The sequence below is a fragment of the Marmota flaviventris genome, chromosome 4, assembly GCF_047511675.1.
Source record: "Marmota flaviventris isolate mMarFla1 chromosome 4, mMarFla1.hap1, whole genome shotgun sequence".
NCBI lineage: Eukaryota > Metazoa > Chordata > Mammalia > Rodentia > Sciuridae > Marmota > Marmota flaviventris.
Window position 1 is genome coordinate 62,213,648 of NC_092501.1, and position 19,572 is coordinate 62,233,219.

General features: G+C 38.4%; 1 protein-coding gene across 3 annotated transcripts in view; it reads left to right on the top strand.

Moving 5' to 3' along the window:
* Positions 1-19,572, top strand: part of Ank3 (ankyrin 3) — a 321,653-nt gene that overhangs the window by 197,938 nt on the left and 104,143 nt on the right. For all 3 annotated transcript variants that reach the window (XM_027931178.2, XM_071611239.1, XM_071611240.1), the window contains exons 22-23: positions 3,002-3,074; positions 3,239-3,301. In XM_027931178.2, coding sequence (XP_027786979.1) covers positions 3,002-3,074; positions 3,239-3,301 — 136 coding nt within the window. The remainder of the gene's footprint in view (positions 1-3,001; positions 3,075-3,238; positions 3,302-19,572) is intronic.

A 19,572-nucleotide genomic window follows, 5' to 3' on the forward strand; every position in this document is an offset into this window, starting at 1 on the left:
CAGTAGAGAAACCTGACTAACACTGCCTCAGGAGATGATCAAGGTCAACATCAAGTCATAAGTCTTGTCAAAGGTATGTACCTTTGATGTGTGATTAAAAAATGGCACTTCACCTCTGCAATTTTCCTCCCCAAAACTTCTAGCCTCAGTCAAATCATAAAAGAAAATGCAAGACAAACCCCAGTTGGGTGATAATTACATAAAATACCTGACCAATATAACTCCAGGCTATCATGGTCATCAAAACCACAGAAAGTCTGAGAAACTGTTACAGCCAAAAGAAGCCCAAGGAGACACAACTACTAAATATAATGTGTGCTATCCTGGATGAGATCCTGGGATAGAGAAAGGACATTAGGTAAAAGTAAAGGAAATATGAATAAAATACAAACTTTAATGTATTAATATTGTTTCATTATTTGTGACAAATACACCAAATGTATTAATACTGTTTCATTATTTGTGACAAATATACCATACAAATACAAGATTTTAATGATCAGGGTGCCGCAGTCTGGCTGGGCACAAAATCACGAGCCACTCAAGCAGGAACAAACTTTATTTCCAAAACTCCCGCCAATGCCACGCACGCGGCCTTCTCCAGGGACACACTATACCAACAGGAAATCCCTCCTCCGGAATTCCCTCCTACCACACTTCCCCAACCAATGGGAACTCTCTGAGAATCCAAAGTAGCAGGCCTAGGCAGACAGCAGGGGTCTAATCTCCAATTGAATGCACATCTTAACATAATCATTATCATCTCAATGGCTTGCACCTTACAACCAAAAATTCCATGCGTCATTCCTACTTGGCTATGGCTCTTAGCATCAGGGAAACTTGGTGTGGGGTATATGAGAACTCTCTTTACTATCTACATAATTTTTCTGTAAATCTACAACTATTCTAAAATTAGAACTTTTTTAACCCTTTATTTTAGTGTTACCCACTGGAAGAGGCACCAAATAATGTCTTGTTTCAGCATAATAACTGGGCTGGCAGTATAAATTACATTTATCAATTATCCCTAAGAAATAATATATACCCTTTCTTATTTTTAATGTGACTTTTAAAAAATTTAAATGCATATCTTTGTAACTCTTACCCATTAGCTTTTCATATTCTCGGAATTAAAAGGCAACTTATTTTTAAATAAAAGTTATTTAAAAATTTTTAACAAGTAATGCTGATGGTGTCTTTGGGGTGGAAATGATCTATAAATACGAAGTTGTCAGAAAACAAATAGAAGAGTCATTAAGGCCCCTGTTCTGTAATGTGCTGTTTGTTCTTTAAAATAAACACCACCACCCCCAACCCTGATGGAAGGTCCCTACCGCTTACCCAAGACCCAGTGCCAAACCTGCACATCAAGATGAGCATGGCCATAGTAGAAAAGCCTCCCCAGAGGCCTGGGGTCTGGCTTATTTGAGGCTTCCACCACCCTCTAGCCTAATCCCAGGCTGCCAGGGCTCTCTTACTGACCCACATTTCCAGCCATCTGCTCAGCAGCAGTGTCTACTAAGGCACCTTCAAAAACACCAATCTGTTCTTTAAAATTTTTTGAAGTTAAAATGATCCTGAAAGTACATTATCTCCCTTTTTTCAGGCACATACTTGTAAAAATTATGTAATTTATGCAATATGAATTATTTGATGTATCTCAGGAATTAAAAGTACACATAAGAGGAGAAGACAAAGTAAGTGGGAATCTTGGTGTTACTGCTGTTGACCGGTGCATGCCGAGGCAAGGTCAGAGTAGAAATTAGAAGTTTATTAAAGGACAGCAGAAAAGACTTCTCCCGGAGGAAGAAGGGGACCCAAGAGGTGGAATCCATGGAAGTGCGGTTGTCTCTCCATTTTATAGTTTTTGGTGATGGAATGTAGGTGGGAAGGCCCGAGGGGTGGGACACAGGTGGGCCAAACAAGTAATCTGGGCAGGAAGGACTTCATTTAACACTTCTTTGGAATGGGCTATCTCCAAATCTGCTGGGGCTGTTCATTAACATTTCTTTGGGATGGACTTTGGGCCTAGGGCTTTTCTTGGGACTTCATTAACATTTCAAGAGTTGCTCAACTTTTCCAGAAATTCATTCTCAACATGGCCTCCATTTTAGATTTCACTCCATATTAGACCCGATTTACCTAACTACACTGACTGCCTAATTTTAAATCTGGCTTCATTGGCACCATTAATAAAGACATTTCTTGCTATTATTTTGGCTTATCTTCAGCCAAGACCTTTAGTGGTTGTTAGTCAACTTTTCATGGTTGTGAGAAAATCAACTTGAAAGGAGGAAATTTTCATTTTGACTCAGTGTTTGCAAGGTTTCAGACACGGTGGCTTGGCCCCATTACCTTGGGCTGTGGCAACAAAAAACATGGCAGGGAGCACATGGTAAAGCAAAGCTGCTCACCTCGTGGTGGCCAGAAAGCAGAGGGAGAGACCCAGAAGGGAAGAGGCCTGGGACAAATTATACCCTTCAAGGTCCTGCCTTCAGTGGCCTACTTTCTCCAACAAGGCTCTACCTAGTTGGCCCTATCATTGATGTATTAATACATCAGTGAGGTCAAAATCCTAATGAATGAATTAGTTCCCCAAGTCCCCAAATTTAAACACTGCTGCATTGGGGACCATGCCTTGAGTGCTTGAACTTTGGGGGGACATTAAGTATCCAAACCAGCCTAGGTATGATGGAACATGTCTGTAATCCCAGTTACTCAGGAACCTAAGGAGCAGGAGGATCACAAGTTTGAGACCAGCCTGGGCACCTGAGTGAGACTCTGTCTCAATATTAAAAAGAAAAAAATAAAAAAGGGCTAGAGATGAAGTTCAATCATAGAATATCCCAGAGTTCAATTTCTGGTACCACGAGGTTAAAAAAAGGATAAAAAAGATCCAAACTGTAAGTTACAATGACACATTCCTCAGACCATGCAAAAGAACAACAAAGTGGATACCTTAAAATGCTCACACTAAAGTGACTGATTTTTTTGTTACTAGACCATCACAGAGAAGCACAAAATGAATGTTCCAGAAACGATGAATGAAGTTCTTGATATGTCTGATGATGAAGGTATGAAAATGTCCTTTGAGTTCATATTAATTATGAGTAACTGTTTTTGTTGGTTCTTGACAAAGTTCATTGCAAAAGTGTTTGGGGAAATATTGAAATGTTTTGTTGTAGTATCAGGAATACGTATTTTTCATACACTTATATTGTTCGCTTAAATCATGCAGTTCGTAAAGCCAACGCCCCTGAAATGCTCAGTGATGGCGAATATATCTCAGATGTTGAAGAAGGTATTTGCAAATTTTTACTGTAATGAAACCTAACTACCAGCTTTATCTTTCATTTCTTATCTTTGAAATGTAACACTTCCTTGAGTTACTAACTTTTCAAATCATCTTGAGATTATTAATTTGTATATTTATTTAAAGAATGCATATTTAGTACTCCTGTCTTAAGTCTCACTCTTTGAACCCATTTTCCAACTTTAAAACAGAAAAATGTCATTAATTATCTGGATTATTTTCTATTTGTTTCTGTCAAGCAGAAAACTGATGTTTGTATTGTTTTCATCTGAAATCTAAAAAGGGAAAATTGATTAATATTTATAGTTAAAATATTTTATAAAATAAGAAGAGGTGTCCTTACAGGTAAGTTATCAAATGCCATTCTAAGATTTATTCTAAGTTTTGCTGTAAAAATTCCTTTTGATATTGAGCTAATTGTGAAAACTCAACCTGAACAAAAGTGTTTCCAAGATATAAACGTTTAGTAATGATTTGATTAAGAGATCAAAATATGATTGTAGCTATACTTTATGTGTTTAAAAAATCCATTTGTGCCTTAATTAAAACACCATGCTTTTGATCAGGTCAGAGATATATATAAATACATGAATACATGGCATGTCTACAAGATCCATTGGAAAACTAGCATTTTTATAAGTGAATAAACATTGTAGGGATGGCAAATTTGGAGTTTCACAAAAATAATGAAATGTTTACTGTTGTAGAATCTATATTATATTTAAGTTTCTTTCTTGAATCATTTAACTCTCTATAGTACCCTTAATTTGCCACTTCTCACAGCACTTTTCTGTAGAATCCATCTTAGTGTTTCTGGTCTTTTTTTTTTTTTTTCCCTACCTACTTTAATTTTTGGTTCCTTTGATTTACACAAATTTCACTGGAAACCTAAATAGTGGAAAAACCTGCCTGATCCCAGGTCATTTTAACTTTTTCAGTATTCAAGGATTGCTTATAACAAGTGCATTATGGCTGAGGACTGTGCACCCAGGAGAGCTAATGCTCTGCGATCTTCAGGGACCTGAGAGGACCTACCTTATTGTTCATAAATGTTTTGATAAATTTATAGGTTTTTAAAATTAATTTCCTTTCTTTTTCTCTAAAGCATTAAATAAATGTTCATCTCCCTTCTATCTCCAAGTAGATCATCTTGTATCTGCATTAGGACTTTTAGAATAATATGTCTAGCTGTCATACAGTGTATTGTCAAGCAACATTTCTGAGTAATAAATATTTTGGGTGCAGAAGATAAAACAGATTATATTCTTACATGGAGATATATATATACACACACACACACACACACACACACACATATACACATACATACACACACACACACACATACAACATGTCAAAAGTTTGCTTTCAAATGAAATAATTGTGAAATATGACAAACAGACATAAAAACTGTACTGGTCTTTTAACAAAATATCCAAAGTTAGCCACACTGATGAGAGGCCAAGTTTGAATGGACTATATAACAGTCTTATATATGCAGACAACTGACAGAATAACTTCAAAATGAGATTCATTTTGAATCTCTAAATTTGAAGAAAATAGATCCAGCTATTTAGCTAGAAATCACAATCATTTCCTTTCTCTCAACTTGCAAATTTGAAATTCAGAAATTTTAATTATATTTGTTTCACAGATAAATTTTAAATTAAATTAAAGATTTAATTTAAAAATTCTTTATTTCTTGTTTTATGGGTGTTTCCATGGACTATTGAAGTCAAGTTGATTTCACAATGTCATAGATTTTGATGTTGAAAGAATTTCTTAAAGGTCACTCAACCTGAACAAACATCTAGTGCTAGAATCTTTTTATTTGCTTAGAAGCTCTTTTGCCCAAATGCCTCACAGGATGGAATTTCCCTGATTCTCAAAACTGCCTAGTCAACTTTGAACAACCGCTGTCTTCAAAAATTCTCCATTTTATTGACTTTCCTATGGCTTCTAATAATTGATTCGGGCTTTGATATATTTGACTAAGTTCATGAGGTAACTGGGCTCTAAATGCTATTTAGAAAAAAATCTACATTTCCCATGTAACAGTTATGTAAAATAGGTTTGCTATTTTTTTTCCTCAGTCTTTTTTATTCTTCCTCTGGGCATATCATCTCCATTTCCTCCTGCTCTTCCCCTCCCGTCACCAACCTGGTCCCCTGTATGCATTTCAACTTGTATATATGGATCTACAATTTAGGTGGTATTGAGCACAGTATTCTAGCTGTAGCCTAATCAATTCAGAGTAATAGGGCTACTGCTTTCTCTATGGAAGATATTAAAAACCAATTATTGAAGACTAAGATTTGGGGGGGTTAAAATAGATATTTAATTCAACTCACTGTCAGCTAAGGTTCCTTACATGAACTCTGCCAAGCCACATTTGCCCAATCATGTGTTTATGTTGTTCTCTGATGCATAAATTAGCACTTCTATATTATTGCAAATCCCCAAACCAATCATTTTGAAATTTTTAATTCTAAAAAGACTCCTACAACTTTAATGACAGTTTTGACTTCTGACTCATTTGCCTGATGGTCTCGCCAGAGCTTTGATTGTCATGTTAGTTGGATTTATTGCTGCCAGTTTGAGTAAGCCCTTATGCATTTGTAGCAAATGTTATCTCCATGAAACCATAGGCATGCTGTGAATAAATCTATCTATAAGAACTAGTGAGAGATCACCACATTGGTATCCCAGGATGCTGAGGTTTAACAGAAGCTTTTGGAAGCAAGTAAAAATAATAAGCAACATATAGTGCCAGCTTATATTGAGAAAGAGGAATGAGTTTGTAATATGGAAAAATAAAATTTTAATCTTAACCTATAAAAATAGAGTGATTATCAAGAGATTAATGCCAAACTGGTCTCTTTTCCTTTTTCTTCTTGGCTTTCTCCTTGTTTTTCTTCTCTTCCTTTGTTCTACTAATGTTCAAATTAATTTCTAAAAAAAAAAAAAAGGAAGAAATCTAAGGAAAACAAGTCTCCACAATGTTATCATTTAACATTGAACAATGAGGCAGAGATACAGAGTAGAACAAAGGTTGCAGGGTCAATGCTGAAGCCAAGCAGGTGGAGCAAAGACACAAAAGAGCTTTATCTAGGTGTATTGTTAGCTCACAGGTATGCAGATGGGGGCACGTGGAGCTCCTCTGAGGGACAGGCAGGTTTATAGGTCCTCAATGTTCTACTGTCTTTTGTCTCAGTATTTATTACATACACATTACCTTAGTATACATACAGAAGCAATATCTTGATTCTAGTGCCAGTTAAATTCTTATGTTTTGCAATGCAATTTGCAATCTAAAAAGAAAAGAAATATGAAAGGAAGAAGAAGGGAGAAAGGAGAGAATACATGTAAGAACAAGAGGGTAGGGAGAGACAGAAAGAGAGAAAGAAAATTGAGATTAAGGGCCAAGTTCTTCTAGTTTGGGTTGCCCTCCTAGGGGATTTCAAAGTGGCTTTGGTTCAACTTTGATCTTAAATTGCAAATCCCTATAAAGTGTCTTTTGTGAATTTAAGTGTGTGTGTGTATGTGTGTATAATTTTAGCTTGCAGAATTCTAGTGGGATGGGGTATAATTACAGATTTAAAGAACTATAGATGGGACATAACGAGAAGTGCAATTAAGCCAGGCAAGTAAAAACCAAACAGGCAGCTCTATGAAATGTAACTCTACCAGGCAGGTTTATGAGACATCAGCCGAAGGAGACCAACCCTTGGCGGGGAAGAATCATCTAATTCTTAGCTACTGAAAAAACTGATAGGGTTGCAAAATCTCCTTCAGGATCAAATTCACATGCTGAATAGTAAAAGAAGAAAGTAAAAGGCCAAGTGCAAGTGTGGTAGGAATAAGTTTGATATAAATGATAAGCTGTGAAATTCAGCAGATAGCGGAGTGACGTAAGGGTGAGGAAGGGCATGCTCAGCTCAGCTTTGTGCCCTGTGGAAGTCACAACAATGAAGATCTACTGATTTCCAAGAACTGAAAGGACAGTTTGGGCTCCTGTGAGCCCAGTCCTGCCATTACACTGGTGAGGAAGCAGAGCCAGGAGGTTAGTGGCAAAGCTGGTCAAGAGGACAGGTCTGACACTGTGGTTTTAGATCATCTCTTTCACCACGGTTGGTCTAACTTGATCTGTGTTCTTATATATGGAACCCAAGAGCTCCTTGGTTTTTTACCTACAGAAAGGCAGTATATTTAAGGTGGTTTGAGAAAATTTGAATTTGAGTTTCGGTTTGACCTTCTGTGGCTGCAAGGCTTTGAAAATATTCCTAACAAATCTAGACCTTTCTTTGCAAATGTGGAATAAAAATAAACAGCACATTCAAATGACACCTCAGGGCTAGAGGAGGTTTTTGTTTTTTCCTTTTTGGTAAATACAAAGTGCCATCCAATTATAAGGTGTGTGTATTTAAACTCAAACATGTTTTTAAACCTCATATTATCTCTGGATAAATGTCTCAGAGTGCTAAAGAGTAAAAAGAAAAAAAAATCTTTAACCTTTTAACAGCTTCATGAAACTGGCTCTGTGGCTGAAGAAAGTTAAACAAGTTGCTTTCTTAAAAGGCTTCTCAGATCTCTTTGAATCTTTGAGCAAATCACAGTAGTATGTAATGTATGTCAACCATTTGCCATAGAACAGCTCTGTCCCCAGGCTTGTGGAGGACTAGTGTTCCTTTGAAAACACTTTGGGAATTGCTCTATTCTGGTCAAGTAGAAAGAACCTAAGTTATTCAAGTAAATCTACTTTTTAGTCTATACCATTTGTACAAATGAACAGTTAATGGCTGTAGAATGTCCTAAAATAAATGCTAGCATAAGGAGATTGCAAAAATTTGCCACTTTTCAATTATGTATCTATTAGCTCCACCATTTAGAATCTGAGTGTCTTTGTAACCTTAAGCCTCCATCTCTCTCCATATCTTAGTGTTCTCATTTGTAAAACAGATAACTACTGCATTGATTCTGGCAAAAGACAAATACTGTAGTTAGCATGGTGAGTTTAATAAATGGAACATGTGCTGGGCGCAATGGTATAAGCCTGTATTCCTAGCAACTTGTGAGGCTGAGGCAGGAGGATCACAAGTTTGAGGTCAGCCTGACTTAGCAAGACTTTCTCTCAAAACAAAAATGACTGGGGGGTATAGCTCAGTGGTAAATAGACCCTGGATACAATCCCAAGTACCTCTTGCTACAAAAAAAAAAAAAAAAAAAGGAGTGGAGGATAAATATACACCTAAATAAGGTACACATCATATTCTTGGAAATGCAACACTGTCACAAGATAATAATAATTCTTTTTTTCAAGAATTTAATGAAACTACCAAAATGGACTTTCCTCTGACTGGGTAAAAGAAGTATGCAATTCAAAGTAGAAATTCAAGTTCAATAAATATAAACATAATTTTGGATAGATTTTAGGAACTTAAAGCAAATGATTTTGGTAAACGCATCAGCATATTCTCAATTAGGAGAGAATAAATAGGATTTGGTATGATCCAATACTCAAAAAAGGAATAGGAATTGCTTTGGGAAGTGTGAAGTGGAATCTTAAGAAAACCACCAGAAAAAAATACTCCTTAGAACCTTTTGCCAAAAACCTAGACTATCCTGCTACCCAAATCTGCTAATCATCCTAATAAGTAAATAGGACTATTATGTTATTAGCTAAACAGGTCTGGAAAGAGGCCATAAAGATTAGCTTCCCTCAGGTGTACCAAAAATTAAGGTGTGTATGTGTCTGTTTCTGTCTGTGTGCGGTGGTTTTGTTTTTTGTGGTCCTGGGAACTGAATCCAGGAAATTGTTTACCACTGACCTATATCCCAGCCCTTTTTATTTTTATTTTGAGACAGGCTCTTGCTAGGTTGCCCTGGCTGGCCTCAAATTTGCTATCTCCTACCTTAGCCTCCCAAGTCACTGGATTTACAGACATGTGCCACTGTGCCTCGACACTGTGGGGTGTTTTGTTTTTGCAATGCTGGAGATTGAGCCCAGGGCTTTTGCACATGCTAGGCAAGCATTCCACCATTGAGCTTCACCCTGAGGACCAGGACTGGTGGTGATATTGTCATTGCTATTTTTAGCAGCAACGGAAATTGTTCTTCACGCCAGCTGCAGTGGCACTTGCCTATAATCCCAATGACTCAGGAGGCTGAGGCAGGAGGATCATGAGTTCAAAGCCAGCAACTTAGCAAGAACTTGTCTCTGAATAAAATATTTTAAAAAGGGCTGGGGATATGGCTCAGTGGTTAAGCGCCCCTGGGTTCAATCCCTAGTACCAAAAAAAAAAAAAAAAAAAGTGTTCTTCACCTTAAATTGTATCATTCTAGGACTAACTTTTAAATGATGTCACTTAGCTTTTTGTCTGATATTTCTCTGTTTACAATTGGTCCTACATAGTTGCATGCATCTGGCAATGATGAAGTCATAATGGTAACTTTTTGAAATGCCAGTAGTAAATTGAGTAAATACAAGAATTGAGTATGGTGCTTGCCACATGACAGAGCTTCAGTACATGTGTGGTTGGGTGTTTAGAAGGAAAGGGACCCAAAGGAAAGATAGTGGTACTTGTTTCTAAGACTAGTGTAGAGGATGTACCTGCCATATTCCTTCTTTCCATTAAACCCTTTTGTCACTGAGAGTTTTATAATGATTCTCCCCAGGCGCATTTGTATCTTAAAGAATGGTTAATGGACATAAAAGAATTTCCAGCTAAAGAAAACGATCTGTTTACTGTGACAGGGCTTTACTCTAAAACAAAGTCTGTTGTGTCTTTGATATCCTCTCTTTGCCATTGGAATTGTTTAGAGATTTTTCACCCACACTCTCCACTTCTCTAATTATGCACATTTCCACTTAGATTCTCAGATAATTCATCAAGCCCTAAACATACCCTTCCAAGAAAGTGTTTCTTTCTACCCTTCCCCATCTGGTAGATGGCTTCCCCACCCCAGACAGAGCCCATGAGTTATATGACCTCTCCCTCTTCTTACCACTCATATCCAGTCCAGCAAGTCACATCTGTTCTACTTCCAGAATATATCTCAAATCCCTCTTTTCCTGTCCATCTCCATTGTCACCACCCTAATCCAATACACCAACATTTGTCTCAGGGGATAGGCAGAGGCTTCCTTTATAGGTCTCTACTTGTCTCAGAGACTCAGCTTTCTGCATAGTATCCACAGCAGTCCTTTAAAAGTATCAGTTGGATCCTATTATTCCATTCCCCAGCTTAAAACCCTCCAAAGCTTATAGTTATACTTTTAAGATTCCCTCATGCTCTTGCATATAATTTTAGTTCGTTCATTTCCATTACGGCCTGTTGTGCTGTAATAAATTTATTTACTCTACTATTGTGGGTTGATTCCAGTTTGAGACTGTTGGAAACAAACCTGATACAACCCTTCTTAAAAGTCTCCTGGTGCACATGAACATACACTTTTGTAGGGTTTAAATGTATGAGTATAATTGCTGGGTGTAGGTTATGCAAAGACAAGAGAATTCATCACAACCAGGGATCAATAGACTAGGATTATAAGATTAAATATGGAGATTTAAAAACAGAAAAGAATTTTATTCTCTTTTATTGCTGAGTATATTCCATTGTGTATATGCCACATTTTTTTAAATCCATTCCTCTATTGAAGGACATCTAGGTTGGTTCCATAGTTTAGCTATTGTGAAGTCTGCTGCTATAAAGATTGATGTGGCTGTGTCCCTGTAGTATGCTGTTTTTAAGTCCTTTGGGTATAGACCAAGGAGAGGGATAGCTGAGTCAAATGGTGGTTCCATTCCCAGATTTCCAAGGAATCTCCATACTGCTTTCCATATTGGCTGAACCAATTTGCAGTCCCACCACCACATCCTCTCCAACACTTATTGTTGTTTGCCTTCATAATAGCTGCCATTCTGACTGGAGTGAGATGAAATCTTAGAGTGGTTTTGATTTGCATTTCTTTAATTGCTAGAGTTGATGAACATTTTTTCATATATTTGTTGATTGATTGTATATCCTCTTCTGAGAAGTGTCTGTTCAGGTCCTTGGCCCATTTATTGATTGGGTTGTTTTTTTTTTTTTGGTGCTTAGCTTTTTGAGTTCTTTATATACCCTAGAGATTAGTGCTCTATTTGATGTGTGAGGGGTAAATGGATGGAGTTGGAAAAGATAATGCTAAGTGAATTCAGCCAATCCCTAAAAAGACAAATGCCGAATGTTTTCTTTGATATAAGGTGACTGACTCATAGTGGGATAGGGAGGGGGAGCATGGGAGGAATAGACAAACTCTATATAGGGCATAGAGGTGGGAGGGGAAAAGAGGGGGCAGGGGGTTAGCAATGAAGGTGGAATGTGATGGACATCATCATCCAAAGTACATGTATGAAGACACGAATTGGTGTCAACATACTTTATATACAAACAGAGATATGAAAAATTGTAATGCATTCCACTGTCATGTATTTAAAAAATAAAATCAATTAAAAAAATAAAAAACAGAAAAGGAAAATAATATTATAAAGAAAGTGATTGCCATAAGGAGAGAGGAGAAGCCTGTGATGGGGATGGGGAGGCTTCTGAGGTGCTGAGGGTTTTCTATTTCTTGATCTGGATGGTGTTTATTTTGTTTAAATGTACATTTACATTTTACGTATTTGTGTTGGTATATCTCATGATAAAAGTAGCCTGTTCTCAAATAATACAAATACACCCTAAAATAATACAAACATATACCAAGGGGAAAAAAAAGAAAAGAAAAATGAAAAGCCCTCCCAAATGCTTCACATTGTACTCAGAATAATCTCAGTCTCTTTCCATGATCAACAGATCCCTGTGATATGGACCCTGGCTATCTCCATTTTCCTCTCAGTCACACTTTTTGATTCCTTCTTAGTATTCATCTTTTATTAATCATTGATTTCAAGGGGAGGAGCAGACTTGTTCTGTAAAGGGCAAGTGATAAATATTTTCGAATTTTCAGGCATATGTTCTCTCTCACATTCACTCAGCTCTGCCATTATAACACAAAAAGCAGCCAGACAGTCTATCTGGACACACGGGCATGGCTGTGTGACAATAAAATTATTTCCAAAGATAGGCAAAGGACTGCATTTGGCTCAGAAACTTTAGTTTTCCAAGTTTTTCATTAATTTTGTTCATTTTCTTTCAGACTAGTCTGTGAACTCCCTAGGAGCAGAGCTATCCTGGTCACTCTTACAGACTCTTAGGACATGCACACATATGCCCTCATTCATGAATGAATGCATCCACCGGCCTCCGTCTATATACTTACGTGAGGCTCTGCCCCTGTCCAGGATTTCACATAAATGAACACTTTCAGCATCATAAACAAGGTCCTTGCTCATTTATTGAGCTTGTAATGTGCTAGGCATTAAGCTATAAACATTTCATGCATTGTGTCATTCACCCTCACAGTGAGCCTGAATTAGGGCCATTGCTATTTTCATTTTATAGAGGTGGAAAATAAGTTTCCACAAAGTGGAACTTTGATCAAGGTCACGCAGATGATCAGTGCTGGGGCTGATATTGACAGCCTTTGCACTTAATTTCTGCTCTAACATGGATGTTGTTTGGTAACTTGGATGAATGCCCTACAGCTGTTGAGTTATTTCAGTTTTAAATGAGATCATTCATAAAGTGTTTAGCCTAGAATCTGGCATATGGTAACACTCAGTAAATATTAGTTACTTGGTACCTTATCTTGGTTAATTTTCTCAAAGTACTTGAGAACATTATTAGTACTATTATTAATCCTATTACTCCTAATTTACATTTAGTCCTAATTTAAAGCCCTAATTTAAGGTGTTATTAGTTCTGATTTACATTAAGGAATCAGGCTGAAAGAGTTTACGTATTTGTTTGAGTTCCCATAGTCAAGGAAACTGGAATTTGAATTTAGGCTTTTTGCTCAGACCTGCTTAATGAGATGCGTAAGCAAAGAACAGATCATGTGATAAGGAAATTCGAAAGAAAGGGAGATGACTAAAGGCCTCAAGAAGGAGCTTGAAAAGCATTTTAAAGAATAGATAAATTTGGACAAGCAGAAATTGCAGGGAGGGGTGGAGAAGGGTGGGGATGTTAGAAAGTTCAGAAATCTTTTTGGTCAGTAGCAGAGACAGGAAACCACAGGCCTCCACAGGAGCTCAGCAGTGGGAGTGGTGACACCAAGCACTGGCCTGGCCTAGGTGAAGTCCCCTATGGCAGGACACAGGGAAGAAAAGCAGCTGTTCTGGAATACTCTGGGCACACTGACATTTAAGAAGAGGAACATGGAAGGATATGGAGAGGCAGTGGGGAGGGATGGTGAGTCAGGAAATTAGAAGAGTAGGAGTGGAGGCCAGGGAAGATGCTTCCATGAGAGAAGCTTGCGTGGAATGTGCTAATCAAATGAGCACAGGCAGTATAGGAACCTTTGATAACCTTATCAGTGGCCACATTCACCCATGACAATATGACAACATGGATAGAGACACAGGGAAGAGCACATAGACCTTGTATGGGCAAGGAAGGTCAGACCAGAAATGCATTTGTTGTTGTTGTTGTTCTAGCTGAGAGCTAAGCAACCTGTGGAATGTTTAAGTAAGAGATGGCAGGGAGTTAAGTGTCCTAGTGTCCTTATTTACTTTAGTCAACAGGCTGGTTTTTTTCCCCCCATATTACAAGGTGTAATTCTGAATGTGCCATTTCCCTTTGAAATAATTTCTGCTTCTGTCTATCCACCTGAAAAGTCTGACCTGCCTCATGTGAAAGTAGATCCTCATCCACTTTTCATCCCTCCTGTTCATATTAGTATCCTTACTACAGAGAGAAGAAAGGTAAACCCAGGGAATGTCAGAACTGAGAATGAATGGGCAGAGGGTGGGGCGGTGGGCAGACAGCTGGGAGCAGTGGAGGGGATCCTGATCACCTGGGCCAGAACCCCAATGAGGACGAGAACTGAGAAGAGACCCCACATGACTACCTTGAATGTGAATGTCCTTGGGGTATTGATTAGAAACAAAACCCACCAATAAATGGGTGTTTATTGCCTGGCTTTAGTCATGGACATTTGGGTATAAGAAAAGAGGTCAAGTCCTTGCCTACAAAATATACACATTGGCAGGGTGTGGTGGTGCATGCCTATGATCCCAACAAGGCAGGCTGAGGCAGGAGGATCACAAGTTTAAGGCCCTCAGCAACTTACGGAGAACTTACCTCAAATTTTTTAAAAGGGACTGGAGATGTAGCTCAGAGATAAAGTACCCTGGTTTGATCCCTAGCACGGAAAGAAAAACAAATCTATCTGTCTGTCTCTCTTTTCCCCCAACTCCTCCCTCCCTCTCTCCATCCCTCTTTGAGCAAAGCGCCCCTGGTACCTTTTTGGGGGGGGGAGGGTTGGGGGGGTACTGGGTATTGAATTCAGGTAGACTTAACTACTGAGCTACATCCCCAGTTTTGTTTTTAATTTTAAGACAGAGTCTTGCTAAGTTTCTGAGGCCAGCCTCAAATTTGCAATCCTCCTGCCTTAGCTGGAGTTACAGGAATATACGACCACACCTAGCTTCTGATACTTCTTTGAAAGTACAAGGGAAGAATGAACAAGTTCCTATACTGTACACAGTTTTATATACCTAGCTAATGAACAGCGGAGACAATGAGGTCTTGGTTTGGGTTGAAGCTAGATGATGAACTAAAGAAAAAATAAACAGAAGAAACCCATTGCCATGACACTGCTGCCTTGAATTTAGCTTCCTCATTTATCTGCTTGTTAGAACCAACATTTTAGTGCCTAATTTCACATGACTAGTTTGTGGCCAGTCGATTCATTATCTAGTCTTCTTTACAAATGGCCTGGATTTTCAGTAATGGGAGCAGGGTGGATAATCTTGTCCTCCTTTCAACCTGTACTCTGTCCTTAGGTGCTTAAATGACCAAGTCAGGGGAATGTCTAATCCCACTTAGCTGACTAGAGTGAATTTCTACATCAGGGTTAAGAAGTAGTGATAAGAATATGAAAACAAATTGTAGTGTCTGTCTTAGCATTTATCTTTTTCTAGGTCTTTGAAAAGACGAACCCTGGATCCTTTTTATTTTCTGGGATGGGTTTGTTTATTAACCAAGATCACAGGGGACATTTTTCATTGCTACGTCTGGAAAAGTTCCAGCACTGAGTCACGCATGCTTACTAGCCAGGATTAAGGAGCAGTAAACTGCCATACACTTCTTTAAAAAGAGGCACATCCAGCCACAGTGAGCAGAATAATGTTTAGGAATGAAATTGAGTTTGCACTTTAAAAAAAAAATTAATCTGACTATAATCATTAGTTCCATGGGATGACAGCGGTATGTCCTTTGAGAGGTGCCATTCAAATCCCATTCTTTTTTGGCCACCTACACAGCCAGGGTCTAATGAGCATTGATAGCTGCGGGAAGGAAAGAAGACAGAAGCCATGGTCCCACAGGAGTCCATGAATCTTAAAAGATAACATGATTCTTCAGTCTCCTACAAGTCACCTATTGCACTCGCGGCTCATTTAAACTTTTTCTAAACTTACCCCATAGTTATCACCTATTTTGAGAAGAAAAGCAGAATAGTATTATAGATCAGTCTTAATTTTATTTTGAAAGAACAAGGATTGCTGGAAGGAGATGATGGGAAATGAAGGGTTAAAGTGAAGTCCCCTCCTCTTCTCATTCCTGAGGAGGGGAAAGGCCGAGTCAAGCACCCAGCAGGAGGGCAACTGCCATATTCTTTAGCTTGAGCCTGAGGCTGTCAGCTTTTCTCTGAGCCTGCTATCACACCAGAAGGTCCCTGAGTAGTGAACTGGGCTGTAGCTCCCCACAGTCTTCCAGCCTGATGCAGAATTCCCGGGAACACAAGGGTCCTCTTGAAATTGATAGCACAGCTCCATCCTCCACCCTCCACACATCACCTCCTGCCTTTTATCACCTCTCAAAATCTTCACAGTAACCTTAGTTACCTAGGCTCCTGCTCTAAACTGCAAAACAAAAGGAGAAATACAGATCTGGAATCTAAGGAACTTTCTCTTTGACTTTAGGGTAGAATTTTTAGAATTAAATTTGAATGGATCAGGGCACTAATCCTACTGTATTCCTCTTCCTTCCTACTTCTATTTCCTTGCTTTTTTTGAGACTGAAAATACCAGAAGATCAAGGGAAAAGTCCTGTGAGCAAATATAGTCATTTGGATGCTCTGAGTTGAAAATTTATTGTCTAAATGTAGGATGAAAGAGATAAATCTTTCTACTGAGCTTTTGATTTAATGGAAAAAGTTCCTCTTAGAAGTTATCTATATTTTTGTGTCCCTTATTTGAACTTTCAGCAAGTAAAAACATGTTAGATCTTTTTTTTTTTTAATATTTATTTCTTTTTTAGTTCTCGGCAGACACAACATCTTTGTTTGTATGTGGTGCTGAGGATCGAACCCGGGCCGCACGCATGTCAGGCGAGCGCGCTACCACTTGAGCCACATCCCCAGCCCCATGATAGATCTTATTTCTCATTATTAACTCCTTTTAAGGGGCTAATACCACACAGGGCTGCTTTAAAGATGGAAAGAAATAGCGTATATGAGGCATTTACACCAATAACTGGAGTAGAATCCAGTAAATGGCCCTTCCTCTTTTTGTGTCAGATGGATGCAACTGTCCTGCTTCCTGTTTTAGGATTAGAATTAGGGCAGGATAGCATGAGAGGATGGGGAAGAGCTTCGAGAGTGTGAATCTGCAGTTTTAAAAAAGAGTAAGTCAACAAAATAATTGCATTTCCATCCACTGATGGCCATATGTTGTGGTCACTGGGATGGTAGTTGTCCCTCTATAATCCAGTTCCAAGGGTCCTAAAGAAATGGTCCAACCAGCTCATTTATTTGCCTCTCACTTCAATGAAGCCACTGGCTTGCTATTCTCAGAACATCCCCATCCCTTCCCTTTTTTACTATGTCCTCTTCTGGGAATAGCCAACTTCCCGTTTTCACTCTCTCTACCTAGCTTAACTCTCACACCCTCCATCAGCCTCTACCCAATCTACTTGATCAAGCAGTCCATGGAGCTCCTGTAATAGTTTGTGGTTTCTCCTGCTGCTCTTCTGCCATGGTGGTGTAGTGGTTAAGAATTGGTTTCTACAACCTGACTGGATGGGTTCCAACCTAGACTCTGCCCCTGACTTAACATGAGTTTTTTTTTTTTTTTCCTTTCTTTTTTTTTTTTTTTTTTTAAGGGAATTTATTTATTTATTTGGTACTGGGGATTGAACCCAGGGGCACTTTACCACTGAGTTTCATCCCCAGTCCCTTTTATTTTTGTTTGGAGACAAGGTCTTGCTAAGTAGCTGAGGGTCTCACGGAGTCTGAGGCTGGCCTTGGACTTTCAATCCTCTTGCTTTGGCCTCCTGAGTTGCTGGGATTACAGGTGTGCACCACCACATCCTGCCAACATATGAGTTTTAAAGAATCAGTTAACCTCTTTGAATATGTTTCCTCTTTGTCTGTAAAAGGGGACTGAGAGTAATATAGGGTTGGGAATCAAATGAGTACATTAAAACATGCTTGGTCTGTCACTCAGCATTAAATACTACTAGTACAATGTTTGTTATCATGTGTGGCCTATTCTTTACTGGAGACTAAGTGCCTCAAAGGCAATAGTTGGCTATACTGTCTGAATATTTAAATTGGTTTGCAGACCAGCAACACTGCAGTCCCCTCAGAGTTGATTACATGTGCCAAAACTAAGGGCCTTCCCTAGACCTGTGGAGTTGTCATCTGCGGTTTAACAAGTATCCTAGCTGATATAAATAATGTGTATGTGTTGGAATTTAGTTACTGAATTCCGTGGCTGAAGCTGGTATTTTAATTATTCTGTTAATTCCCACCTGCAAAACAGATAATCCTGACAGTCAATACTACCATTAGGTAACTCTCATGTACTTGTAAAATTCTTTTAAACTAGTGATTCTCAAAGTGTGGTCCCTAGACCTGCAGCCTCAGAATGACTTGGGAATTTGTTAGGAATGCAAATTTTCAGATGATTCTGATGCACACCACAGCTTGAGAACTATTGCTTTAGAACACAGGGAAGCTACCAGAAAGCACACATAAACAACATGCATCTCCTTCTCCTTGTCTTGTTACTTCATTTTTTTCTGTTCCATCTCTTACAGAAGCAAGTAAGGTAGAATATCATAAAATCTTGCATTTCCTCTCCATGTTTACTAGACATCCACTGATACTGTTGCACATGTTAAGCTCTTCCTGACACGCTTATGTATGACATAATACTATTTCTGGTGGCCAGAACACACAGCCCATATGATTTATCTGCAGTCCCTGTATTTTGTTTTGTTAATTTTATTCATTTTTTGAATAGGTGATAGATGCACATGGTACAAAATTCCCAAGGTACGAGAGTGTACAGTGAAAAGTAAGTCTCCCTCCCCCTCCCTCCAGTAATATAGTTGTTCTTCAGAGGCAATCGCTGGTCTTTCAATCATCCCACATATTTGTTGAGCACCTACTATACACCAGGCACTATTCTGGGCACTGGATATGGAATCAAAACTTGCAAAATCCCTAAATCCAGCACGCGTCAGTAGTTAAACATAGGGATCTAGAGTCAAATCAACTGATTTTGAATCCCGTCTTCCCCACTTTCCCCCCACCACCATTACTATGGATTTAACCCAAGGCACTCTACCACTGAGCTACATCCCTAGCCTTCCCTAGGTCTGTGAAAACTGGTATTTTAATAATTTTGTGACAGGGACTCATTAAGTTGCCTAGGCTGTCCTTGATCTTGTGATCCTCCTACCTCAGCCTCCTGAGTAGCTGATCTTGGATCAGCTATTCTAAATGATCTTGGATTATTTATCCCGTCATTGCAAACTAGGTTTTCTTGATCTTGAAGTGAAGATAACAGTTCTATTTTATAAGGTTATGAGTATTAGATAACACATATGTTTATGTGTATTTATATGCTCCCCCACATTTATATGAAGCACCAAGAACAGTGCCCAGAACATAGTAAATGCTCAACAAATATTGGTGTTAATTATAATGATGTGATTGATCTTTCTCCTTTCCTATGATACAGACTAGAAATGGTTAAATGATTTATTTTCTCCGTAATCTTCATTTCCTTTCTTTGCTATATAATCAAAAATCAATTTTTTAAAGAATAACAGTAAAATTAAGTTGTGTGAGTTTGATTATTAACTACTTCTGTATAGGACTATTTA